This window comes from Mixophyes fleayi, chromosome 4 (genome assembly GCF_038048845.1).
Source record: "Mixophyes fleayi isolate aMixFle1 chromosome 4, aMixFle1.hap1, whole genome shotgun sequence".
Lineage (NCBI taxonomy): Eukaryota > Metazoa > Chordata > Amphibia > Anura > Limnodynastidae > Mixophyes > Mixophyes fleayi.
Genome location: NC_134405.1, coordinates 255,553,228 through 255,575,443, shown reverse-complemented (window position 1 = coordinate 255,575,443; position 22,216 = coordinate 255,553,228). Strand labels below are relative to the sequence as shown.

General features: G+C 37.0%; 1 protein-coding gene across 5 annotated transcripts in view; it reads right to left on the bottom strand.

Moving 5' to 3' along the window:
• The window catches only part of PPP2R2B (protein phosphatase 2 regulatory subunit Bbeta), a 286,470-nt gene that overhangs the window by 35,607 nt on the left and 228,647 nt on the right, over window positions 1–22,216 (bottom strand). For all 5 annotated transcript variants that reach the window (XM_075209660.1, XM_075209659.1, XM_075209658.1 and 2 more), the window contains 3 exons: window positions 7,807–7,904; window positions 5,374–5,539; window positions 2,564–2,676 (listed from right to left, as the gene is read on the bottom strand). In XM_075209660.1, the coding sequence (XP_075065761.1) occupies window positions 2,564–2,676; window positions 5,374–5,539; window positions 7,807–7,904 (377 nt within the window). The remainder of the gene's footprint in view (window positions 1–2,563; window positions 2,677–5,373; window positions 5,540–7,806; window positions 7,905–22,216) is intronic.

Below are 22,216 nucleotides of genomic sequence, written 5' to 3'. Positions count from 1 at the left end.
CCTTCCCTGCTTTTATATTATATATATGTACACACACACATATATATACATATTATTGAGTATTAGAATGTTGACAGGGAAGAGCAAAAACAGTCACTTAGCTGTCCAGAGGTCGTAGTTACTTTAGCCCAATCTGCCTTTGGCTGAGCTATCTATAGACTGTTGCAATGGGAAACGGCTGCAGTTTTTTTTTAAAGAAAGGAAATAAATACATGCCACATTCATTAACTCAATAGCTGTGGGCATTACAGAGAGGAGATCATGACAAGTGTGAAATTACGCAGAATGAGATCAAGGAACTATTTAAGTTAAAATGAGTCTTCGACAAACCACTGTAATCCAACATGCGATTAATATGGGGCATTTGTCTGTAGATTATTATTCATTCCATTAGAGAAATAGAAGACATGTAAAGAGGAATCTTTAAAATATACCAATATAACCTGTAGCCTTTAAGAACAGTTTTGTTATTGACATCGTCGATATGTGCAGAAATACACACATGCCTGGATTTGCAAGAGAGCCACAATAGATAAGTGGTGGAACTGCAGGTCACCCCATCCTCACAATATCCCCTGAACTTCATTCATCGGGAGCCGCTAGTTTGTGTGGGTTCGGTTAGACAGAGCAAAAGCGTATAAAAAAAAGCAGCAATCAAGGAAAAAAATATATAAATTCAAATGCAGTTTTAAACACATATATAGTAAATTTTCTATGCTATAAGTGTATGTCTCAACAGTATCTGTAGTATTCATAGGGCATGCATAACACAAACCACAGAAGCTTAGAAACTGCTATGGGGCTTAAAAGCATGCGGCAGGGTGGGGGTGTTGGGTTTACTTTGGTTGCATATTGATTTATTCAGAAATCAGTTGATTTGACTGTTTCAAAGGATGAATGGAATATATGCCACTGTTGCAGATTAGTAAAGATATCATTTGTGCATTACAGCTTTGTATATAATCGGGCTGGGAATAGAGCATATTTGTCCTCTCTCCATGAAAGTTTGGGAGACCCATCCAGAATTTGGGAGTCTCTCATACTCCCGGGAGAGCACGCCATCTTCCCGCATCCGATTTACTTCTAAGTAGAATGAACGGGATGGAGGCCTCCATGAAATTATTTGCGGTGAATCATCTCATTTTGGATCCTCAGCGCAACTTCGTGGTTGTATTATCGGGGATGGGGACAAAATGACACAAATCACTCCTCTCCGGAATCTCCCAGAGGCAAGAGAAAAAGTAAAGTCAGAATATAGACTCAGTGGTTGGATGTACCTCTGCAGATGGAGCAGAGAGTAGCAGCTTTGACCCTCTGAAAATTTGCTATGGGGCTTCATTCGTTTCTACTTGCGTAGAAATGTTACCCATGGGTTCTCCTGATAAGAGCCTTCATCATCAGGAGCATTGAGTCTAAGATTTAACAATGATCATAGTTTTCCTCATTATTCAGGGCATTCTCCTCAAATTGTTTAGCTGAGCTCCTCAAAGTAACTGTAGAGGATGGGAGGGGGATTGACACTCGACCATGTCTGTGTGCATTAAAATAAATACATCACAAAACAGGTATGAGAGCAGATAAAAGTTCTCATACCTTTACCCGTATGGTTTCAAGGTCACCATTCCTTGTACAAAACTGGAAGCGTGTTAATTTGCATAGAAAAAAAAAAAAGACATTCCATGAACTACATTGGGCAATAAATATGGTTTGAATAGAAGGGCTCCACATCTGCGGCCACCTCTTCATCGTTGCAGGGTTTTATAAATTATTTTTAGACATATTGATAATATTCCTTGGTGCAAGAATGGGATTCTAAGCAACTAACCCCTAACCCCCTTGAACACCACTCCAGCACTTTAAATCATAATATCAAATTTATACATTTTAAATGTTCAACTAATTGATATTCTGAAAGGAAAAATTTGTTTTGTCACTTAAATTTTACTTTATCCTCTATACCAGACGTGTGATTGTTTGGTTTAAATATACTGTACATGACCGATGAAGCGCATAAGATTCTTTTATTACGTCTGATAAAGTGACAATATTCCAGTATGCACAGTAGACAACCGGTTGAATTTATATTGACCACAACTCATTGTCAGATCAACAGATCAATACAGACTAGATGCTCTGACATTTCTTTTATGCCAGACTCTCGCATGCATTTTAAGACGTTTGCAACATGTTTGTATGTCCAGTGGAAAAGGTCAACAAAAGATCAGTGTAAAACTTACTAATCTAATACATAAATTCAAACGGACCCAAAAATGCAGCAACCATGCAAAAGTATAGTTACATTGTTGGAGCTGCAATGTGTTCTCATACAGCACCAGAGTAGTGATAAAAATGAAAAGAAATGCAAATTACATCAAAGATCCAGGAAGGATCCCACTTGGGACCAAATTGTTCATGTAAAATAATTCCTTTTGATTTAAGTACAAAGCCTGCAGCCTTTACCACTCAATTCATATCAGAGAAAATGCATCATTAAAAATAAAAAAAATAAAAAAAAACACAAAAAAAATAATCTGTAACCTAAACACAAAAGTAAAGTTCTTACACGTAATGATGTTATTGTGCATGGGTCACGCAGCCTTCCTTCTTCATCTTTCAAGTTATAGCCCTCTGGTCTCTTGTCTCGTTCACTAACTTTCCACAGTTTTACTGTTTTATCTGGATATGAGAAAAAAAAACAATGAGTAGCTGGTAGAGCTTTAAACATGACAAAGTGAGCACCTCTTGTGAGTGCGACAGGAGGCAAACCCATGTGGATGAGGAGCCCATGCCTGAGCTGTCCCAGAGAGAGACTGTTTAACCATGTCTGTACCCCAGGCTCCTCTCCAGGGATAGGCACAGTTGTGACAGAGCAAATTAATCTTCCTGTTCTAGATATCACGCCTCAAATTAGAAATGGAAATTAATAGAGATGGAAATATGTTAAAGCACTGGGGCAGAATGATTTGTTAATAGCCCTCAGCTGCTACAGAACCTCTTGGATAGCACAGTTATCTGCCACTGCAGGCTGTGATATGTTGCAGTAGAACTGGTTGACCTCTCTTTGCTGTAACAATTAACACCGACGCTGAGAAATGGCTTTTCATGCCATTTATAGTAGTGTACACCCTTTGAGACCTGCCATCAGCTACACATGCAGTGGCAAAGTTGCCAATTCCTTCGGACATGTCCAGTGAACAATGTGTTCCTCAACGTTTAATGCTATGTTTGTATTACAGTTGTGGACCAAAAAGGTATAGTACACTTTGAACATCTTGTTTTCTGGCTTTCATACACTACAAAAAATAATGCTCAATTGTGACTAAATTTGACAAGCAGACATTTTCTGACCATATTTTTCACCAGACCAAATTGATATTGACCAATCAGGTCAGAAGCCATCCTGGTCCCATGTATACTGTGATTTGTGTACATAAATGTACCATATATGCCTACCGAGCCAGGGTTGCATTTTAAGCTAGGATAGAGGTCATAAGCATCCGATTGGAACAACATACTGTAGATGAGCTGGATACAAGCACTTTATAATAAACTATAACATGTCACACATTGGAAAAATGATAAGTGCTTTGACAAGTGAGCATTATGATTCAAGTGTTAACCTATTATTTATTTACATTTTTATTAGGAGTCCTAAATGAAAATAGTGTAGTAACTACCGGAGGAGCAGACAGATGCTTTGACACGGTCTTACTTGTCCACTTTAGGCACAAAGGATACAATGGTCTCATTCTACATGTAAATATCTCAGCATTTTCATCATAACTTCATTTGTCTCCTGAGCCATTTAGAGAGTTGGCACAAATGCAATCACATGGTACATTTAAAAAGAATAATTTTAATTTCCTACTGGTGCAGAAAATGTCATTCTGATTGTAGAGATAATATCCTTGTTAATCAAAAAAACTATTTGAAAACTCAATTAACAGAACATTACACCATGTAATTAATCTTTATTCTCTCACAATGTGTTTTTCCCCACTGAACATATTTAAGGAGGCTGCAGATTGTATTAAAATGATCAACTGACTACCTTCTAACTTACATCTGACAAATTCTAACCTTTCATGGCAAAATAATTACTCAGGAGCATATGTTTTGCAGATATGTTTAATCCCATCACTGAGGAAGAATGCTGGCTGCGGGCACAGGAATCCAAGGCAAATGGAGAGTCATTAAAAGGGGTCTGATCATGTACAGTAGTAATCAGGATCAACATAACTGTGTGCTAAACCTATGGATACACTACTTGATAAGGGAACATTAAAAATCTGTTTCACATACCACTTAAACATTTAAATGTTATTATCGATTAAAATTAACCTATCCCTACCAATTAGTCTAACCCACTAGAGATAAAATACTTAAATCTTTTTACACTTTACCAGCCTCCTCTATCTTCTTTTAGCACAGACATAATATTAAATGGGAAGGAGTAAATAATTTGAGCAGGCATTACAGTACCCTGGCGTCCAGACGTATTGTACCTCTAATATTTCATCGGCCACTGATCAGCATTGATCTACTGATACAGCACAATGTTTCTGCTACCAATATTTTGCAATTATTTCAAAGCAATTGTAATAGCACTGGCTTTTTCTTGAGAGGAAAGTTGACTCTGAATCAATGGTGTGCCTCTAATTGGGCAGAGTGAGGGAACTGTATCACAGTAAGTTCTGGAGGCCTGCAAAGTGTAGGGAATTGCAAAGCAAATAAATGTTTTCTTGCAGTAAAAGTCTATCTATGCACTGTTATTAGCAGTCACAAGGGACACTACTTGTTGCATCGAAATAATTATGTTTATATTGCTTGTATATAGGTGTTCAGAAAGGCACTTCAGGCAACAGAATGGGAAAACCACACCCCTGCTCAGAAGAATTTTCTCTTACTTGAAATCCATCCTCCCTCCACCTAACATGAGTTATTTGTACACTACATCCAGCACCTGCACTTGTTGTATTCTCCTGACATAAAAGCCTAGATAATTTTCGAGACCACACAAGATATTGGACTTCTAAAGGGTGATGGTCAGTAAGAAACGTGTAAGACGACCTGCTGGAATGTGAGTGAGATGAAGTATATCTGGGCAGGGCGTGGTAGGTCAGGGATGGAGTTTACCTTGTCCTGATCTTGCTTTTTAAAACATACAGGAATTATGCTACCACCATTCCTCTACTGTAGTTGTGGCTATAGAGGCTACTGAATGTCCATCTCTTTTGAGCTAGTTTTAGTGAGCAAAAGCTGAACTTTAAGGGTCCACTAAACAATCACATAGGATAAACTCACATTGACAATGTTGAAAGATCGCAGTATATTTAATATATTGGGTCTGACAGCAGCCAATCTGATACTTACCATTAGTGGACAGCAAAAAATATGCAGCATTCTGCTGTGGAAGCCATCTTATCTTGTTTATTTTCTCTTCTATCTCTAAACTTTTCAAGTAATCGAATTCCGGCTCGTGGCTCTGGAAAGTGCTGTAAACATTATACTCTCCTCTCCGGTGAGGCTGGTTCTTGCTCTGCCGAAAACACCAGAACACATTTGGATGCAACTCTGATAATAGGTGAAAAGCATTAGACGGTTGCAGTAAAATCAGATTTATTTTCTATCGGGTATTCAGGAACAGCTTTACATTTAGGTAGCCATTACATAAAAATACACAATGATAACAATGTCTGTTAATATTTAACACATATGTTCTTAGCATCTGAAAACGTGTCCCTGTTCAATTTCGGGATCCTTTCTTTGAAAAATGTACATACCATCAACTAATTTATTATTCATGATTTTGCATCAGTCCCCAGCTTTTAAACAGTTATCCCTTATACTAAGTATGCCTCACCCTCGCTCATCCTTCATCTCATCCACCCATCTGTTCTCTACATTCCTTTACATAACTCACCCCTTTGTGTCACCTGTTTGTTTGCACCTTTCATTTAGATTGTAAGCTCCTGTGAACAAGGCCGTCTTCCCTTCTGTACTCCTCTTTTCATCACCTATGCCTTCTGCATGTCAGCTATGTTTGGCAACTCCTCCCTGGGCTCTCTGCCCCTGGAATCCATACCTCCCTTGACTTTGCACCTCATTCATGATACTGATCCTATTAGTCGCACCCACACTCAGAGGCACAGGTTTCAGTTTGCACTGAATACACCCCATTGCAGCTCATTGTCCAGTATGGCTATTCATAGCTGTGTTGTGATTTTTGTATTTTTTTTTATTGTTTGTAATGCTATGTACAGTTTTCTTGTACGCTCTTTGTACGGCGCTGCAGACCCTTTGTGGTGGCCTATAAAGAATAATAGTAAGCTCTCTAAAACAGAACAAAGACCTTTCTCCTCATACTTTACTCCATTGTGTCTATGCAGCAAACTTTTCTGCTACACTTAAAACATTCTTGCTGCACTTTTTACTTACTCCCTCTTGTGACATTAACCTTCCATCTTTCAATTCAGAGATCTCTCATCGTTCTAGGATATATGGTAGCGGAGATGGACACTGAGCAATTTCTCCTTCTCCAGATATAAAAGCAATAACAGGTTTGGGGGCAAAAAGTAATTCGTAATTACGTAACATACACAGGTTGCTCTTCAATTTATATGATCATTATAACCAAGCGGTCTAATAATGGCTTGCAACATTGCATGTGTCAGTAAAGGGTAAATATTGTTAATGTATGGAGCAGAACATAAAACATATCTTTACTTTAAAATGGAACAATATCTAGAAACTTATTTACTTTCCAAGAGAGGTAATTGCATGGTTATTATATACTATAGCACTCTTTCAGTGAATCAGCATACCAGTGTACTGTACTGTGAACGCTAAACAATACAAGGTGGTTCAGCTGGTGACCTGTGGACCAGCTGCAGCCCTCCAAGGCTTTTCTATGTCTCTCAGCTGCTCTTAAAAGCCCCATAAGCGCTATAAAATAGCACGTTTATTTATACAGGTTATAGTCCTGATATACTGTGAACATACATCTGCCTCTATAAGCCAAACTTGGACAAACTCATTTATATAAAACAATGTCATTGGTTAGATTTACTATCCATTTTCCAGCTGTACAAAGCCATTAATGCTCAGCCACATATTGCACTATTAAAAGGAGAATAGTGACAGCAGAACGACCAGGTCCGGAATTCGGAACCTTTAATCAGCTAAGACCAAATTGAAAGGCATTGCTCTCGTAGTTCATTTTAACTGCTCGTCTATATACTTACATATTGGGAAAATTAGTAAATGCTCAAAAAATCTAAAAATCACAATGATCACAGCAATGCAGTTAAACCATTACCAAATTTGCTAAGCAGATATCAATGTCCGTTAATTTCAATTTAATAGAGAGAGAAAGACTGAACCGTAGGTAAGGGGGGCATTTAAAAACCAAACTCGCTGCTCTTATTTTAATGAAAAGCAAGCTTGTGCCAATGATTTTGCCATCTTGTGAATTAATACATTAAAAAAAATAATATATGATCATGAATCGGATTGTGTGCAAAACGTGGCATACATAGCCTGTTACTAATCATTCTCATGTCCATTAAATAAGGAATGATTTAAAAAAGCAACAAAGACAGTAGGGAATAACAATTTCCGAAAGTACTGAATAAAAACTGAATTTAAACAGAGCTATGCAAGCAAGGAAATACACAATGACTCAGGCTTACATGTCATATGTGGTTTGCTTACTGATAACCTAGGAGTTGAGTGCGATATAAAATTAACATGGATTCTGTATTAAAAGAATAAAATAAAATTAATTTTGTGATCAGTAGCCCTTACCTCCTGCTCACGTTGAAAAATTACAACACGGCCCCCCTTGTCTCCTGTCACAAGCAATTCTCCTGTGTTGTTGAATTCGACTGTCGAGATAATGTCAGCTAGCGAAAGGGAGAGACAAAGGCACATTTTAGATGACTGAATGGTGCTGCATTTCCACATGTCACATGATATGAAAAGTCAAAGTAAATTAAAAGGTAATTGTTTGTGCTGAATTTTCCTAAAACTGGCACTGTGATCCACGATAACAGACTTTTGGTTTGCACATTCCTTTAAAAATATCCCAGTAACAGACATGGAGACTGAAGGCTTAAACCACACTGTTTATATATGGGAGGGTTTAATTTCCACAGAAGACATCCTATATAATAAATTATGAAACATGCTTTATCATAAGTGTTAATAAACAAAGTTTTAAACATGTCAATATATAGCTTGTGTTTTCAAGTGCTACCATTTTAACCTAATCAAAAAAGATTTTTGTTTACAATTGTGTGCACTAAGCCTATGGGACTTGTGTCCGATTTTGACTTTCACGTATCTTGAAAATATATCAGAGTGTGGCCGAATTGCGTCTCTGCTCCCTTCTCCCTGTACTGGACTCACACGAGAGTCCAGCACAGTGAAAGTGCAAGGGGACGCAGGTATAACGTACCCTAAACTCAGTGCGACAAATCATACTTAAGTCACATTTTTACAAGGTGCAAATAGGCTTATGTAAAGTAACAATTAAGCACCATCATACAATTTGGGATTGAAACAATTTCTTCTTGGTCACCAAGCAATATTGTTGTAATGGTCATTCAGTGTGATGTCCAATAGGACATGATGGGGACAGCTTGTCAAGGCAGCAAGCAGCAGTTAGGGATAGCATAAGTGATTATATTAACAAAACTAGTCCTTGCACTATTCTGCAGTGTTTATAAAAGGCTATTTAAGTTACAACCCTTTCAATAGACACTGATGAAAGTCTGTGTACAAAACAGGACATTTTATATAATCAGTTACAGACATGGAGAGAAGTTGGGTAATATGGATTAGGAAGCTGCCCCAAAGTGGGCAACCTCTTTAGCTTCAAAACGGGGTAGAGCTAAAAGCCATCCTTCACTCTTGTTACACAACGAATACAAGTTACCCAGCTGTTGCCCAGTGTGAATCGTTATAGTTATGCTCTATGAATGCACTTTTAGTACATCGGTAATAGCAGGCAGTGTAAACGGCAAGTTCCTGGCACACACGTAAGTGCTGAATTGCATGGATTCAAATATGCAGGTGAACAGTGACTGAGCCACCAGCGTTAGTCTAGTCACCTAAGAGCATTAATACCCATGACCAAGATCCTTTCACAGGCACTGAAGCAGTATACCTGTCAGCCATATAGTCCATTTCAGGAACCATAAACACTACCAACATGGAATTAGCATTGGTTAAAACAAATACATCTAGTGGTCCATTTTATGGATAATTGTAAATAAAATATTTCCAATGAAAAATAAACCACACCACCAATTTGAATCATATGTGCAAAAATGTTCAATGTTTTTCATTAGGCAACTAAAATTAAAAGCTAAATATAATTACTGTATTTATAAGGTGCTACAGATTAAACATACTGCATAATGATAATGGTACAATGTGCCTTAAAAATGAATAGAACAGTGCTTGGCTGTTGCTGTGCTACCTAATTGCAAATCAAACAGAAAAAAATCCAATCACATTATTGGTGGTGTAAGGGGGTTACTGGAGCAAAAGGTATTTCTTCTTTACTTTCTGAGAGCAGTCATGTAGTAACTAGTTACTATATGACTTATTCCAGATTTGCTTCATTGAGGTTTAGCACTTTATGTGGGAGGCTACCTCCTGCACAATTAAAATCTTATTGAATTTCACCCACCATCTGTACATGGGCATGCTGCTTGGTAGCCATGGAGAAAAGAACGATGGAGCCACAATGGCCTAAATTGCTGTATTAATTGGGATTTCCTGTTCACTTTGCATTATCACACGTCTACCGGATGAGATGCAACCACAAAAGACATTTATTGTAGGTGAAAACATTCACAACATGAAGCTACCTTTAATAGGTTTCATGTAGTTCATAAAATGCTACATGATTAGCAAGAGCCAACACTAATGGTGATAGAGAATGACCAGGAATTGAGGTGGTTACATTGGATGTGCCCCTCAGAATATCTTTATTGCTCAAGTGCATGTTGATTGTTGAATGGGGTTCAAAGGTTTATTATACAAATTAATCTGCAAGCAAGTTAATCTAAAAAAACTGGTAATATAGCAGTATATCCAACCACTTACACCTGCCTTCCATTTAAGTCTACATAGAGAGGGGAAGGGGAAACAACCTGAAAGGGGAACACCACCCCCACTGAAGTTAATATTTTCATCTTGTATTCATTGTCCTTTAAATCAGTTGCATGGGTCTGTGCACAGGAAACAAATGTTTCTAGCAGCAGATATGTAGTTTTATTTCAGGGGAAAGAAAACAAAGCGCCTTGGAAAACCATTTCTTAATGCAGGTTTGTTTATCTTAAAGTAGATCGCCACATTAAAAGAAAATTATACCATTATATATTGTTTGTTATATAAACCTCTTCCTCCTCTTTTGCCACCTCCTCTCACTCACTGCCAGGCATAATAGCTGCACTGTTGTGTACTGAAAGTGATCCATTCAAGCTGTAGCAACCGCTTTATAAAACCACTCATATAATGTCAGCTTTCAGCCTATTCCTCACTGTGGGTGCTAGTAAGAAATATTTATATTATAAAACAATGACATTAATGAGGTCAGGGATTAAAAGCAAGATCATTTTCTTAGTATTATTTCAATGTTTCTTTCTTTCTTGAGTGTAAAGTGCCATTTCTGATATAAGCTGCCACTGCAGTGGGAAAATTAACCCCGTCCTAAACAGTGGCACACTGTGATGATATCTATAAATTATATACGCACACACATACATACACACATATATATGTCTAATAGTGAATAATACACAAAAGCATGACTAAACAATATGGAATATAGAACTATACTTTATATTAGAGACAAATAACATTAGAAATATGCAAAAATAATTACTTGATAATCCCAGCAAAATTAAATAATAATGTAATTGTTTCTTCTTTAGAAAACATGATCGAATGATACATAGCAGATTCAAGGTCAGTGAAACAATACAAGTCACAGAATAAGGATTTAAAACCAAACGGATCATTTCATATTCCTTATTTATCACAGTGTTGTAGATAGATCTATTATTAATAAAAAGAAAAAAAGGCACTACTACCGCTGTATACTAGAATATTAGTATAAATAATAAGTATAGCCTATGATGTCGTCATTGCTATCTGATGAGGTCTAGCTCACAAAACGTTTTCTATACACAGTAATTGGAACAGTGATATATGTATAGTAGAAGGCACATGCTGTACTCAAAAAAAATATCAGCAAGTAACAAAAAAAAAGTAATATAACCACATTGTTACACAACTTTCTTAAAAATTGCTAAGTTTACACAGAATTTTAAATATCACTCTTTTTAAAAAGGACATTTCCAGTAACAGGATATTGCTGGAACAATTCTGAATCCACTGTTAATATCATGTAATCTGGCCCTGCCACTCTGGCTCCACTTACTACTTAACCCCATTAAGAGTGAATAAATGTGCTTGGAAATAAAGGATGCATCTTATTTGTGAGAAAATGAAAGATTGCTGCCACTTTAATTCGTACCTCCCTAGCACAATGTCAATATTGATTTTTTTGTTACAGTTAAATAGTCAAAAACAAGTCCTTTAAAATTCAACATATAAAATAGGAAAACTCATTTAAATGTTTTTTTTCCCCTTACGTAACCATTTTGTGGAGATAAAAGATGATATTTCCAACAGAAAAAAAAAATAAATGCAACAAAAAAACATTTCTGTTCAGACATATGGGAATTATAGTCTCACTGAATCAATGAGGCTAGAGAATGGATATTTGTAAGCTGCGCATTAGGGACTATAATGCAAATAAGCCACTTCTATTCAGGAAACACAGACTTCATGGAAATGCCATTTACATAGCAGCCATTTGAGTCAGTGCTTTACCCACTGGATTTTAAGGGCATGTGACACTTGTGCTGACATAAAACATCCATGTACCGATGGTTTCACCCTTGGTAAGACTCTTCAGTGAAGGATGTAATTTTCTGCTCAGCAGAAAGTGCTATGCAGACATTTTTACTGTATGCTTTACAAAGTCATCTCTCTCCCTAAGTTATGGACAATGCTCAAAGGGAAGTTCATATTAAAGAACTCAGATGTTGTCAATAGGATGGGGTACGTAACCACACACATGCACTTTATAAAAAAAAAGATAAAAAACTTAAAAGGCGATAGCAGGTTTCCTCTAAAGAATGTCTCATCAAAGTAATTTAACACTGATCAAGTTATATGTTATGCTGTTTGAATCAGTCCTGGAATCTCACAAAGTTACATGTGTGGATTTAGAACAAACTAGTCTAATAGTTGAATCTTTAAAACAAAAATGAACCTTTATAACACATCTTGCCTTTTCTTTTTGCTCAAAGCAATATTTGTTTTAAACCATTATATACTATGAAGTCTAACTGCACCCTTTGCTTTGCATAAAATGCAACGATCCTCAGAGCCATTGCTAATAACGGAAAAAAAGAAGCAACTGGACAAACACTTAAAAAAAAAAAAAACACACACACACACACAAAACAAATATATCATGAACAAGTAACTAGTATCATGTATATAAACCAGAAAGAGAGCCTGGACAGTCACCTCACAGTGACCAGCCCTATATAAAAATTGTAAATCTCACTTTCAATGAATACACATGGATGAGTTAAGCATTTTCTTTACAGTGAGCAGTTACTAGTATTGAATTCCTGTTTTGTCAATATTACTAGGGGGGTTGGTCCGCACATTCCAATTGCAAAATAAATTGGTGTGACAATGTACAATACACAATCCAAAATGCAGTTGCACACTTTAAGCAGTGAGAACATATTTATACATAATGAAAGATATAGGTTATGAGTTTATACATGTACACAATCTATATATTCTACTTACGGTAAGAGCAGTGCAGCACCTTTTAATATATTTGGACGTTATGGCATTACTAACCAGAGCAGCATAATCTGGGGCCCGATTCATTAAGGATGACTGTTTTTTCATGTAGCACACAAATACTTGATAGCTTATTTGTACACTGAAATGTAAAGCATACTTGCCAACTCTCCCTGAATGTCAGGGAGACTCCCTGATATAGGGGTGATCTCCCTCACTCCCTGAAGAGTCTGGCATTCTCCCTGATGCTGAGCCAGTACAAGACGTGGTTGGCTTCGCCATCTGTGGCATGATGACACAGTTCAGAAATTGTGTCCTATGTCCATGTATTGATGCCGACGGAGGTGGCCATTTTCATGGAGACCAAGATTTAATCAAAGACTGACAGGTAAGACAACATGACTTCAGTAATGGTGATAGAAATGTAAAAGACACTTCAGTCTCTAGAGATTCATTAGCTGCTTTTCTTTAACGCATAGTTGCCTACTCTTCCGGAATGTCCGGGAGACTCTCGCATTTCTGGGAGACCTCCCAGGCTCCCGGGAGAGCAAGGCAACCTCCCGGTTCTCGCCCCTGCAATAGATAAGTGGCAGAGGTGGGGCTTAATGATGCAAATATTGTGCCATATTAGCCCCGCCCCCTGCTGTAATTGGCCAAAATTGTGGTATCTGTTTTGGGGTATGTGGTCAAAATGATGAGATTTGTCAATCCCCAACCCTGCACGCTCACCTCTCCCAGGATCTCCCTGAAGCCAGCGAGAAAAAGTTGGCAAGTATGATGTAAAGTTGATATGTGTGTGCTACATGAACACACAGACAGTATTTAACTTATGGGCAAAACAGAACACTCATTTGAACCCCTTGCAATGAAACATGGTTTTGTCCAGGAGACTGAAATAAGAATCCTCTTCATTTAAGATCCTTAATGAATCAGGCCCCTGGTTCCTACCAATACTACTTGTAGTTAGAGGCACTAAATGAGGGAAACCCCAAGTTAGTAAATAAATGGTTTGTGTACGTACCCATCTGAAGGAGGTTACCTTGACGTGGTAGATGGGCATCTACAGTTTGATCAAAATGTGCACTAAGAATTTCATGTTTATTCTAGAAGTTATATTATAGCAATTACTGCAGACTAACATTTTTAATTATACATAAATATGTTCTTAGTGCTTAAAGTGTGCACCTGCATCCAATATATAAGAAATATGGATGTCTAGCATGCAACAGCAGCTCTCTTATACAGAAACAATGTGGTAAACCTTTTCTGCTCAGGCTTTTAGTGAAGTTTTAAAACCCAGTGGCACCTCTATGCTGTTCATGTATTTCTTAACATGTAAATAGAGCAATAAAAGGTGGATAGATGCAAACAATCCTTTAATACTTTAGTGCTGGAAGAGCGACTAGTACTCCTACATTATACCAAGTGCTATGTATGTTACTTTACAAGAAAGCAGTTTTGCATTGCAATTATTCAGGCATCCATTTGTTCTCCACAAGATAATATAGCATAATGTGTAGCAACAAAAATCAATTTCTACAAACTTGAATTAAAACTGTAAATTTTAGTAATGGCTTCTCTTAAGATTCTGTTAGGCATTTTAATAATGGAATTATAGCCTCGGACAAAGCTCGTTTCTACATGAATGTGTCTAAAAATGTTGGTTCTCCCTGAAAATAAATCCTAGGTTACCAATTAAGAAGCTATTATAGCGGTTAGAGGAACATATTGCTTTTCCATGTCTAGTGGTGACACTCCAATCTGCAGCATGGTAAGAGGGCTTTGTAATGCAAATCATTCAGTTCTCCCTCTGAATGGTTTGCCAGTGAGCAGAGAACAGTTTACGACTTATGTAAAAAAACCACATATCTGAGCTAAACTTCAAATGAAGAAAATTAATTTTATGCTGCAGTAACAATAATGCAGAACCCTTTCTTGCAGGTCCAGTAATACGTCTCATTATTTTCTTTTTCATTAGGTAACATGATGACTAGAACATATAAAATGACATTACAGATGGGCTGTAGCAATGGAGACCAGCGAGATAATTGCAAGGAAGCATTAAACTGTGGATGGGCCATATTAAAAGTTGATGTACAACAAGGTATTGTAAGTGAATAGCAATTGTAAAGACCTGGCAGCAAAAGGAAGCGAGGAAACAGGCATTACATTTTATCTAATAAATGGAGTAGTCTTCAGGGCTCCAGGTGTTGGAGCTGTTGGGTTCTCTACGATGGTATGTTTGGGAGGACCAATCACAGCTTAGAATCTCCAGCAATACCTGGCCTCCTGTGGAGTAATATTGTTCCGTTGGGTAACTGTGTCTGGCACATCCCGTCCCACAGCAGGCGTTAATCTCAGGATAGTACTTTATTTCCACAATCATTTCACAAATATGAGGTAAGCGCCCCATCCCAAATCAGGATTTCAGTGGGAAAACACAAAACCAGAAAACTGCTACTATGATTCACCGAAGCTCCTACAAAAAGCATACTTCCAAACCATCCTGATTTTGGACAGACATTACTACCACTGCAACACTCCAGACTTTTGCCAAGACTGTTGGGAACTGTGGAGTGGGGGCAGCCTTCAGGAGGCTAGGTACACCTCTGGGGGGACATGACACACCCCGTGACACAGCCTTTTCCCCAACATCTTCTGTCCACACCCTTTTTTCACTGGAGGCACACATACTCTCACAATTTGCCCTGCAACAACGTTGGAATGTATGAAAAAGGCATTTCTGGGGTCACAATAAAGAGTTTGTAGCATAAATTCTACAGTAATAGTGGTGGGTGATGGTGCTATGATGAAACAATGTTGTCTCAAATACCAGCGACAACTAAATTGCCTGAAAAGCCCATGCCCAGTCCACCTAAAGATACTTCCTCCAAACTCCATAGTGTGTTTATTTCTGATTACATTTTTTAATTTACAGGGAATTCCATTAAGCCTATTTAGACTTAACCTTTATATCACTCTTATATAACAAAAAATAATTAGATCTAAAATAGTCTGCATTGCTCAAGTCAAGTGCAATACCATAAAAAACACTATTTAAGCTGAACACAATATAGTTTCTTTTTTGTTTGCCAAAATATTTTCCAACTTCAGTAAATCTTGAACAGCTTGGCAATGAGCAGAAGGAGATTTCCAGCCATCAACCAGCTACAAGGTAAAACTGCTAAACATTCCACAGAGACTGATTTGTGAAGTGATGAGCACTATAAATGTCCGTGATGATAAAGTATAACAAAATACATAGCGTACATATGGGTAAAGGTTTATATCATTCTTAATGAGATGATATGCCTTTTATATAAAAATGCCAGTTTTTAACATGATCATATTTTTATTCCTATTACAACAATGTACCTTGAGATGCGTTAAATCTTTCTAAAATAAGTGTTTCCCATCTGCTACCTTCCACCAAATGGCATGAACGAGAAACAAATGTAGCGTGAAAAGGTTTACACAGTGCGCCGTATACTTTTACTGTGTGCATGCTGCTTATTTACCAGCTGCAAGGGCAATATTCCGCTATTCATTATAGTTGCAGAAATAATGATGTGTATTTTACAGCGTGCACTATGTTCCCTCTACAAATAGGACACCTAATAGGTAACAATTAATCTAACTGCACCAGCTTGTCCATTCCAACACACTAGAGTTACAGCATCTAATAATTGAACGTTAAAAACTAAACTATCCCTTACAATTGTAATCATTAAAAGAAAAAAATATATATTCAGGTCCCATTGTTCAAAAACCAATCACGTTAGATTAAATTTGGTCCAGCAGTGAAGAGAACGGAGTTTGACAATAACTGCCATCAGCACATCAGGTCATTGGCTGACCCGGAGCCGAACAGTCAGATGCACAATATGGCCCCGATCCCAATACATGAAAGGCCGGACTTGTGCTATTTGTTCTCTATGTGTATGGTAAATTGCTCACAAATTTGGGGAGCTGGCTGATCGATCAGATGGCAAATCTTGCGGATGAAAAATGAATGTAATTGTTACGGTATGAGTTATTAGAACAATTTTATCAAATCAAGGTTTAATATTTTAAGTCAAACTGCCAGATCAATCCTGGTGTGGCTAAAGCCTGTTCGTGTGTCGAAAGAAACCTGTGCACATAGACCGATGACTGGTTATCTGTATTTACCCACATGCCCAATCGTGATCTGATCAATTTTATCTGGATTGGTATCTGACATCATAGTAATTTACAGGCCACATGCGCTGCAATAATTAGGCCAATTTCAGCATGTATGACCCTTATTAGGTATGGTTAAAACTAAACCTACCTACCAAATGTCAAGAAATACTTCTCACACACCCCTCATATGCCTATAACTGCTAACAAAGCACCCCTTCTGTCTATGGATGTTTACAAAATACCACTTATGTAGCCATAAGTCTGATGTACGTACAGCAAGGTACATGTACTACAAGTTCTAGTCCTTGCATGTAATTGTGTAACCAGAATGGACACTGCAACAAGGAAGATCCATACCTTGTAATACACAGTTTGTAAAAGCCATAGGGTATATAAAAAAGGAATACGATGTCAAAATACTCCATCCTGTTCTCACAAATTAACATTTACTGATTTTTAAGTCTATAGAGAAGTCCACCCGTCCAGGATACAAATGACTAAATAAAAATCAACACTACTGAAAGCGTAAAAGTAAATATGCGCTAGTGATATATATTATATATACAGAGCTAACTGGACAAAATTTTAATTTGAATATTAAACACACCATTGTACTTCTATATGGGCATGAAAGCCTTTTATGGGAGTCAAAGAGAGGAGTAAATTGGTGAACGTAAAGACAATTTTTAGCAAATTACCCTATTCTCACTGTTTTAGGATGGAAATTCAGCAAAGATGTAGTACTAGTATGCAGAGCTCTACTAATGTAATGGTTGTATGCTGTAACAACTCAGCAATAACAAGCGTCAAAGCTCAGAAAATGACAAGATTAATGTCCTATATCTTTATAATGGAAGCAAAGTGCATAATATTTTAGAAAGCAGACAATAGGCATTTCTATCACAAGTAGGCAGGGGAAAAATAATATTTACATACATAATTTAGAAAAGCAACCAATATTTCTGCTTGAAAAAGTTCCTACATGAATAAAAACGTTTATTTTTAAGCAGCCATCCTGTGAGACTCTTAACCCCTGTATTCCTGGAGAGCCTAGCGACAGAGCAGAGCACTAAGGCGTGCACGCAGAGTGAGGAGGAATTTCTGACGTTTCCATAGTGATCGGCCCCTCTGAGGACCCTGCCTCCCCATGCTTTCCAAAGTGTGTCAATGGCTTTGAGAAATTAATTGAAAATTAGATTTGATTTCTTAAGATTACTAATGATTTATTTTAAGACAGTGTGACTAACTTCTGCACATCTTCTGCTGGCATGTAAACTGGTGGTAATTAAGCAGTTAATAAAAAAACTGGTAAGCTTTGTTAATTTCAGAGAAAATTGCAGCAGTATCTCATTTTATGCAATGTCTACCCAAGTAAGTTTATTATACTGTAGAATTAAATAGAAAGTCATTATGAGCTCCACAGATCTGCCTTTGTGTACAGTTGTCCATCTCTTCTGTGCAGGACAAGGAGAGTAGGATTAACACTTCAGGAGCTTCCAAGCACAGCATGTTTGTTGTTTCCAATAAAAATGTACAAGGGTTTGAGACTAAATATGTCAGCAATCACTGCAGCCTAGCAATAACGGAATAGCTATTAAAAATACCATGACTGACAGATGTTCTCATACGTTCCATCATTAACCATTGAGAAACCTGTGTATTTTAGGCCTACCCAGATATTCCTAAAGCATGAAGCGGTCCTGATTTTTATCGGAAGAAATAGGGACGGTCCTGAAAATAATCAGTACTTTTGCAGGTTATGAAAGATTCTGGATTGAACCCAAGTGTCAGCTGCTTATGACCCTCTCAGTGGAGGGAGAGTGTACAATGCACAAATTTCTACGTGTGTATATATATATATATATATATATATATATATATATATATATATATATAATAAAATAGGTGAACAAACAACCACCCGTCCACCTATCACTTCTGAAACATGTCCTTGTCCAAGTTACCACCTGTGTGGGTCATATTACCACCCCGGTAACATGACAAATTAAAAAAACATAATTCATATCACTCAACATGAAAATGACAAGACGTACACTAAACTCGGCAGACTTCCAGATACAAATCAGAAAACAAAACTATAATGTACAAAAAAGAAGAAAACAATAACAAAAAAAAGTCTACAGGTAAAATGTTATTAAACATTTGGGAGCCAATCTGATAATTTATCATGCAATACTAGGAATATCAATTCTATCGCCTTCAGGGTTTGGTACTTGAAAAGTAAAAAAAAAAATTAACTCTAGATTTTTATTATGTTATCACTGGTTTCTCAAAAAGCATTCAGCACTTCACTTTTATTCAATAAAATAAAAGTAAAATTGTCAAGCCAAGTGAATTGTATAGTTCCATTTGTATAAACATTTCTCAGGTAGTAAATACCTAATTTAAATATAAAGTGCCAGACACATACTGCATGAAATTGGCCCCGTGGGCATCTACAGTTCATCAAAGAGGGCACACATAGCTGTTTAATTGTTAATTTGTAGAGATGTAGACTACTGTATAGATAAAAGGTGGGAGAGGGGCAGTGATGGATAAAATGTAGATGCTGAGATGTGCTCAGCTACCATCATTCTACTTTGGGGCTTCACTAATGACTTTGGTCCAAAGTTTAAAAAAAAACAAAAAAAAAACACAACACCAACAATAGAGGAAAGGAGGGAGCCTTTATAGTAGTTTTGTAGTTTACAAACTGTTCATAGTTAAGTTCATTTGTGATGTAACATGCCTTTAAATTAAATAGAAGTCAACAGAAGAGAGGACTCCGCTTAAGAAAGCCTTGAATAAGGAAACAATGTCAACAGCAGCAATCTGCTTATGAAGGAAGATTTAGCAATTTAATCCTGAGCCTTGGTCACCAAATTCAGTTTAATGCTGATAAATTCCTATAGACTAATCTTGCGAGCAGGGCCCTCTTCTTACCTCTCTGTCTGTAATACTCATTCCGTAGTGCTTTGCAATTGGGAACAACACGGTAATAAAACAAGACTAAGATTGGCACTATATAAATGTTATAATAAATGTGGTATAACAACGCATGTTGTCATAGGTCCAAAACAGGAAGTGTGAGTGGGAGTTTTATGCAAAGAAACTTAGATTCTGTACAATGTAGAGATGCAGAGGACTTATGGGATACATTTTAACTAATCTTCTATGCATTGTGTCTACTAGTGTCTGCAGAAAATGATGTACAAACAAATGCATCTCTGTGTGAGATCACCTGTGTCATATTTGCATTTTGTTTGCTGTTAAAAAGGTTGCTATTAGCCTCTTAACATCAGATCAGAGTTAAGTAATTTAAGTACAACCAACAGCAAACACTAGTTATTCAGGTTGTGGTAGAATTGAGGTACAATACTCATGCACCCACTGAAAAACCTTTTAGATTTGGCATGGAAAATATGCAGTATTAAATATACAATATTGTATATGCCCCAAGCTTCTAGTATGACCATGCATGCATCTCCATTTACCCCCTTGCAAGTGATCAGTGGTACATGATCAATAAAAGAGCAAAAGACCTTTCTAGGTGAAGAATCAGACCAAACCCACCAAAACCAGAGCAAACCTAGGCTTGTCTGAGTCAAGTCAGACACTGTGATGGGAAAAATGTCTGCTCCCAGAACTGCAGATGAATGGTGATTATGTTCTATATCGGGGCTGCTTTTATGAAGTGAGTTGGTAGCATTCCACAGCAGTAGGGGCATGTGTCACGTCTAGCTTAGCATACTTTCAGCATAAATACCACAAATTACTGGGACTTAAACGTTTACAGTTTCATCTAACTTAAACTCTTCAAACTGAAAACAATTTTGGCAAGTCAAACCAACTAATGATAACCATTAATACAATGTTATATAAGCAATGGAAGCATCCTTCAGCAAATGTAGCCATTGTCAGCAGGCTTGCAGGTGAATCACACCCTTATGCCCTTCTCTTTTTGATTCAGCTATCAAAAGTGCCCATATAAGGTTCTCTAATTCAGTGATAAATACAGCCAGCCAATCATGGTTAACCTTCTGTTTGGGCTGTGTCACTACGTAACTCTTATACTATAATTTAGAGTATAGTGCTCACAGAAAGGGTGCATCAGCAAAAAAGTGCATCCCTCTACATTGCATATACACAGTGTAGTTATGATTACTGGTAAAATTTCAAAATTTCTTGTGCATGTTTTAAAAAAATAATGGTATATAACTATGTTCTACTCCTAACAGAACTAACAAAACAAATATTATAGTAATTTTCTATTGAAAAAGGTAAAGGTAAATAAAAACAAAGATGATGGAGAAAAGACCACAAAGAGATACATATACTACAGGTTACCAAAAAGATAAAAGGTTTAAAAGAAGTTAAATGTTTTAACTTGTACGGTCCATTTATACTTAAAATGATATAGTTTTAGGGGTATTTTTAGGTCAGATTGGAATTGATTGATAGATTGATAGATACTATCCCAAACAATATGTACAATTTGAAAAAAGGATTAAAAACGATTAAACCAAAATCAAGTGACACAAAAATTAAACAATATTGATCAAAATTGATTTTTCTTCCACTTAAGGAAATCGTGTGGAAAACAGCTCTGCTACATCAAGCACTGCAAGTCCTGCCATAAACCACCATGATAATCTCCTTTACAGCACTAAACCAAGAACCCATCGAGTAATATGGATTTACAGAAAAAAAAAAAAAAACGAAAAAAAAATTTACTAGACACAAATACACATACATATATACACACAATCTTGAATTTTTGTACATGGCTGTTTTAAGCACACAGGAAAATTGTTACATAATAATGCATAGCGAATTATACTAGTGCAGGGTTCACCCCAGGACCCATTTCCCAGGTGCTCCACCCGGCTGTTTTTACTTGCCATCCAACGCTTGGAGAGTCCTATTATAATAGAATAAAAAAATGTTTCTTCTATTAGAACATGCACTATGTGAGCACTACAGCCAGCAGTGTGTGTTAGACCACTGACCACCAGTCTGACCATTTCTGACAGGTGTGGGCAATAGCCTTCAACATTTTTCATTATTATTGCTATTACAACTGCTCCCACCCCACTGTAGTGCATAGTGAGTATACTCATTACTCCATTTTATTTACAATAAAATA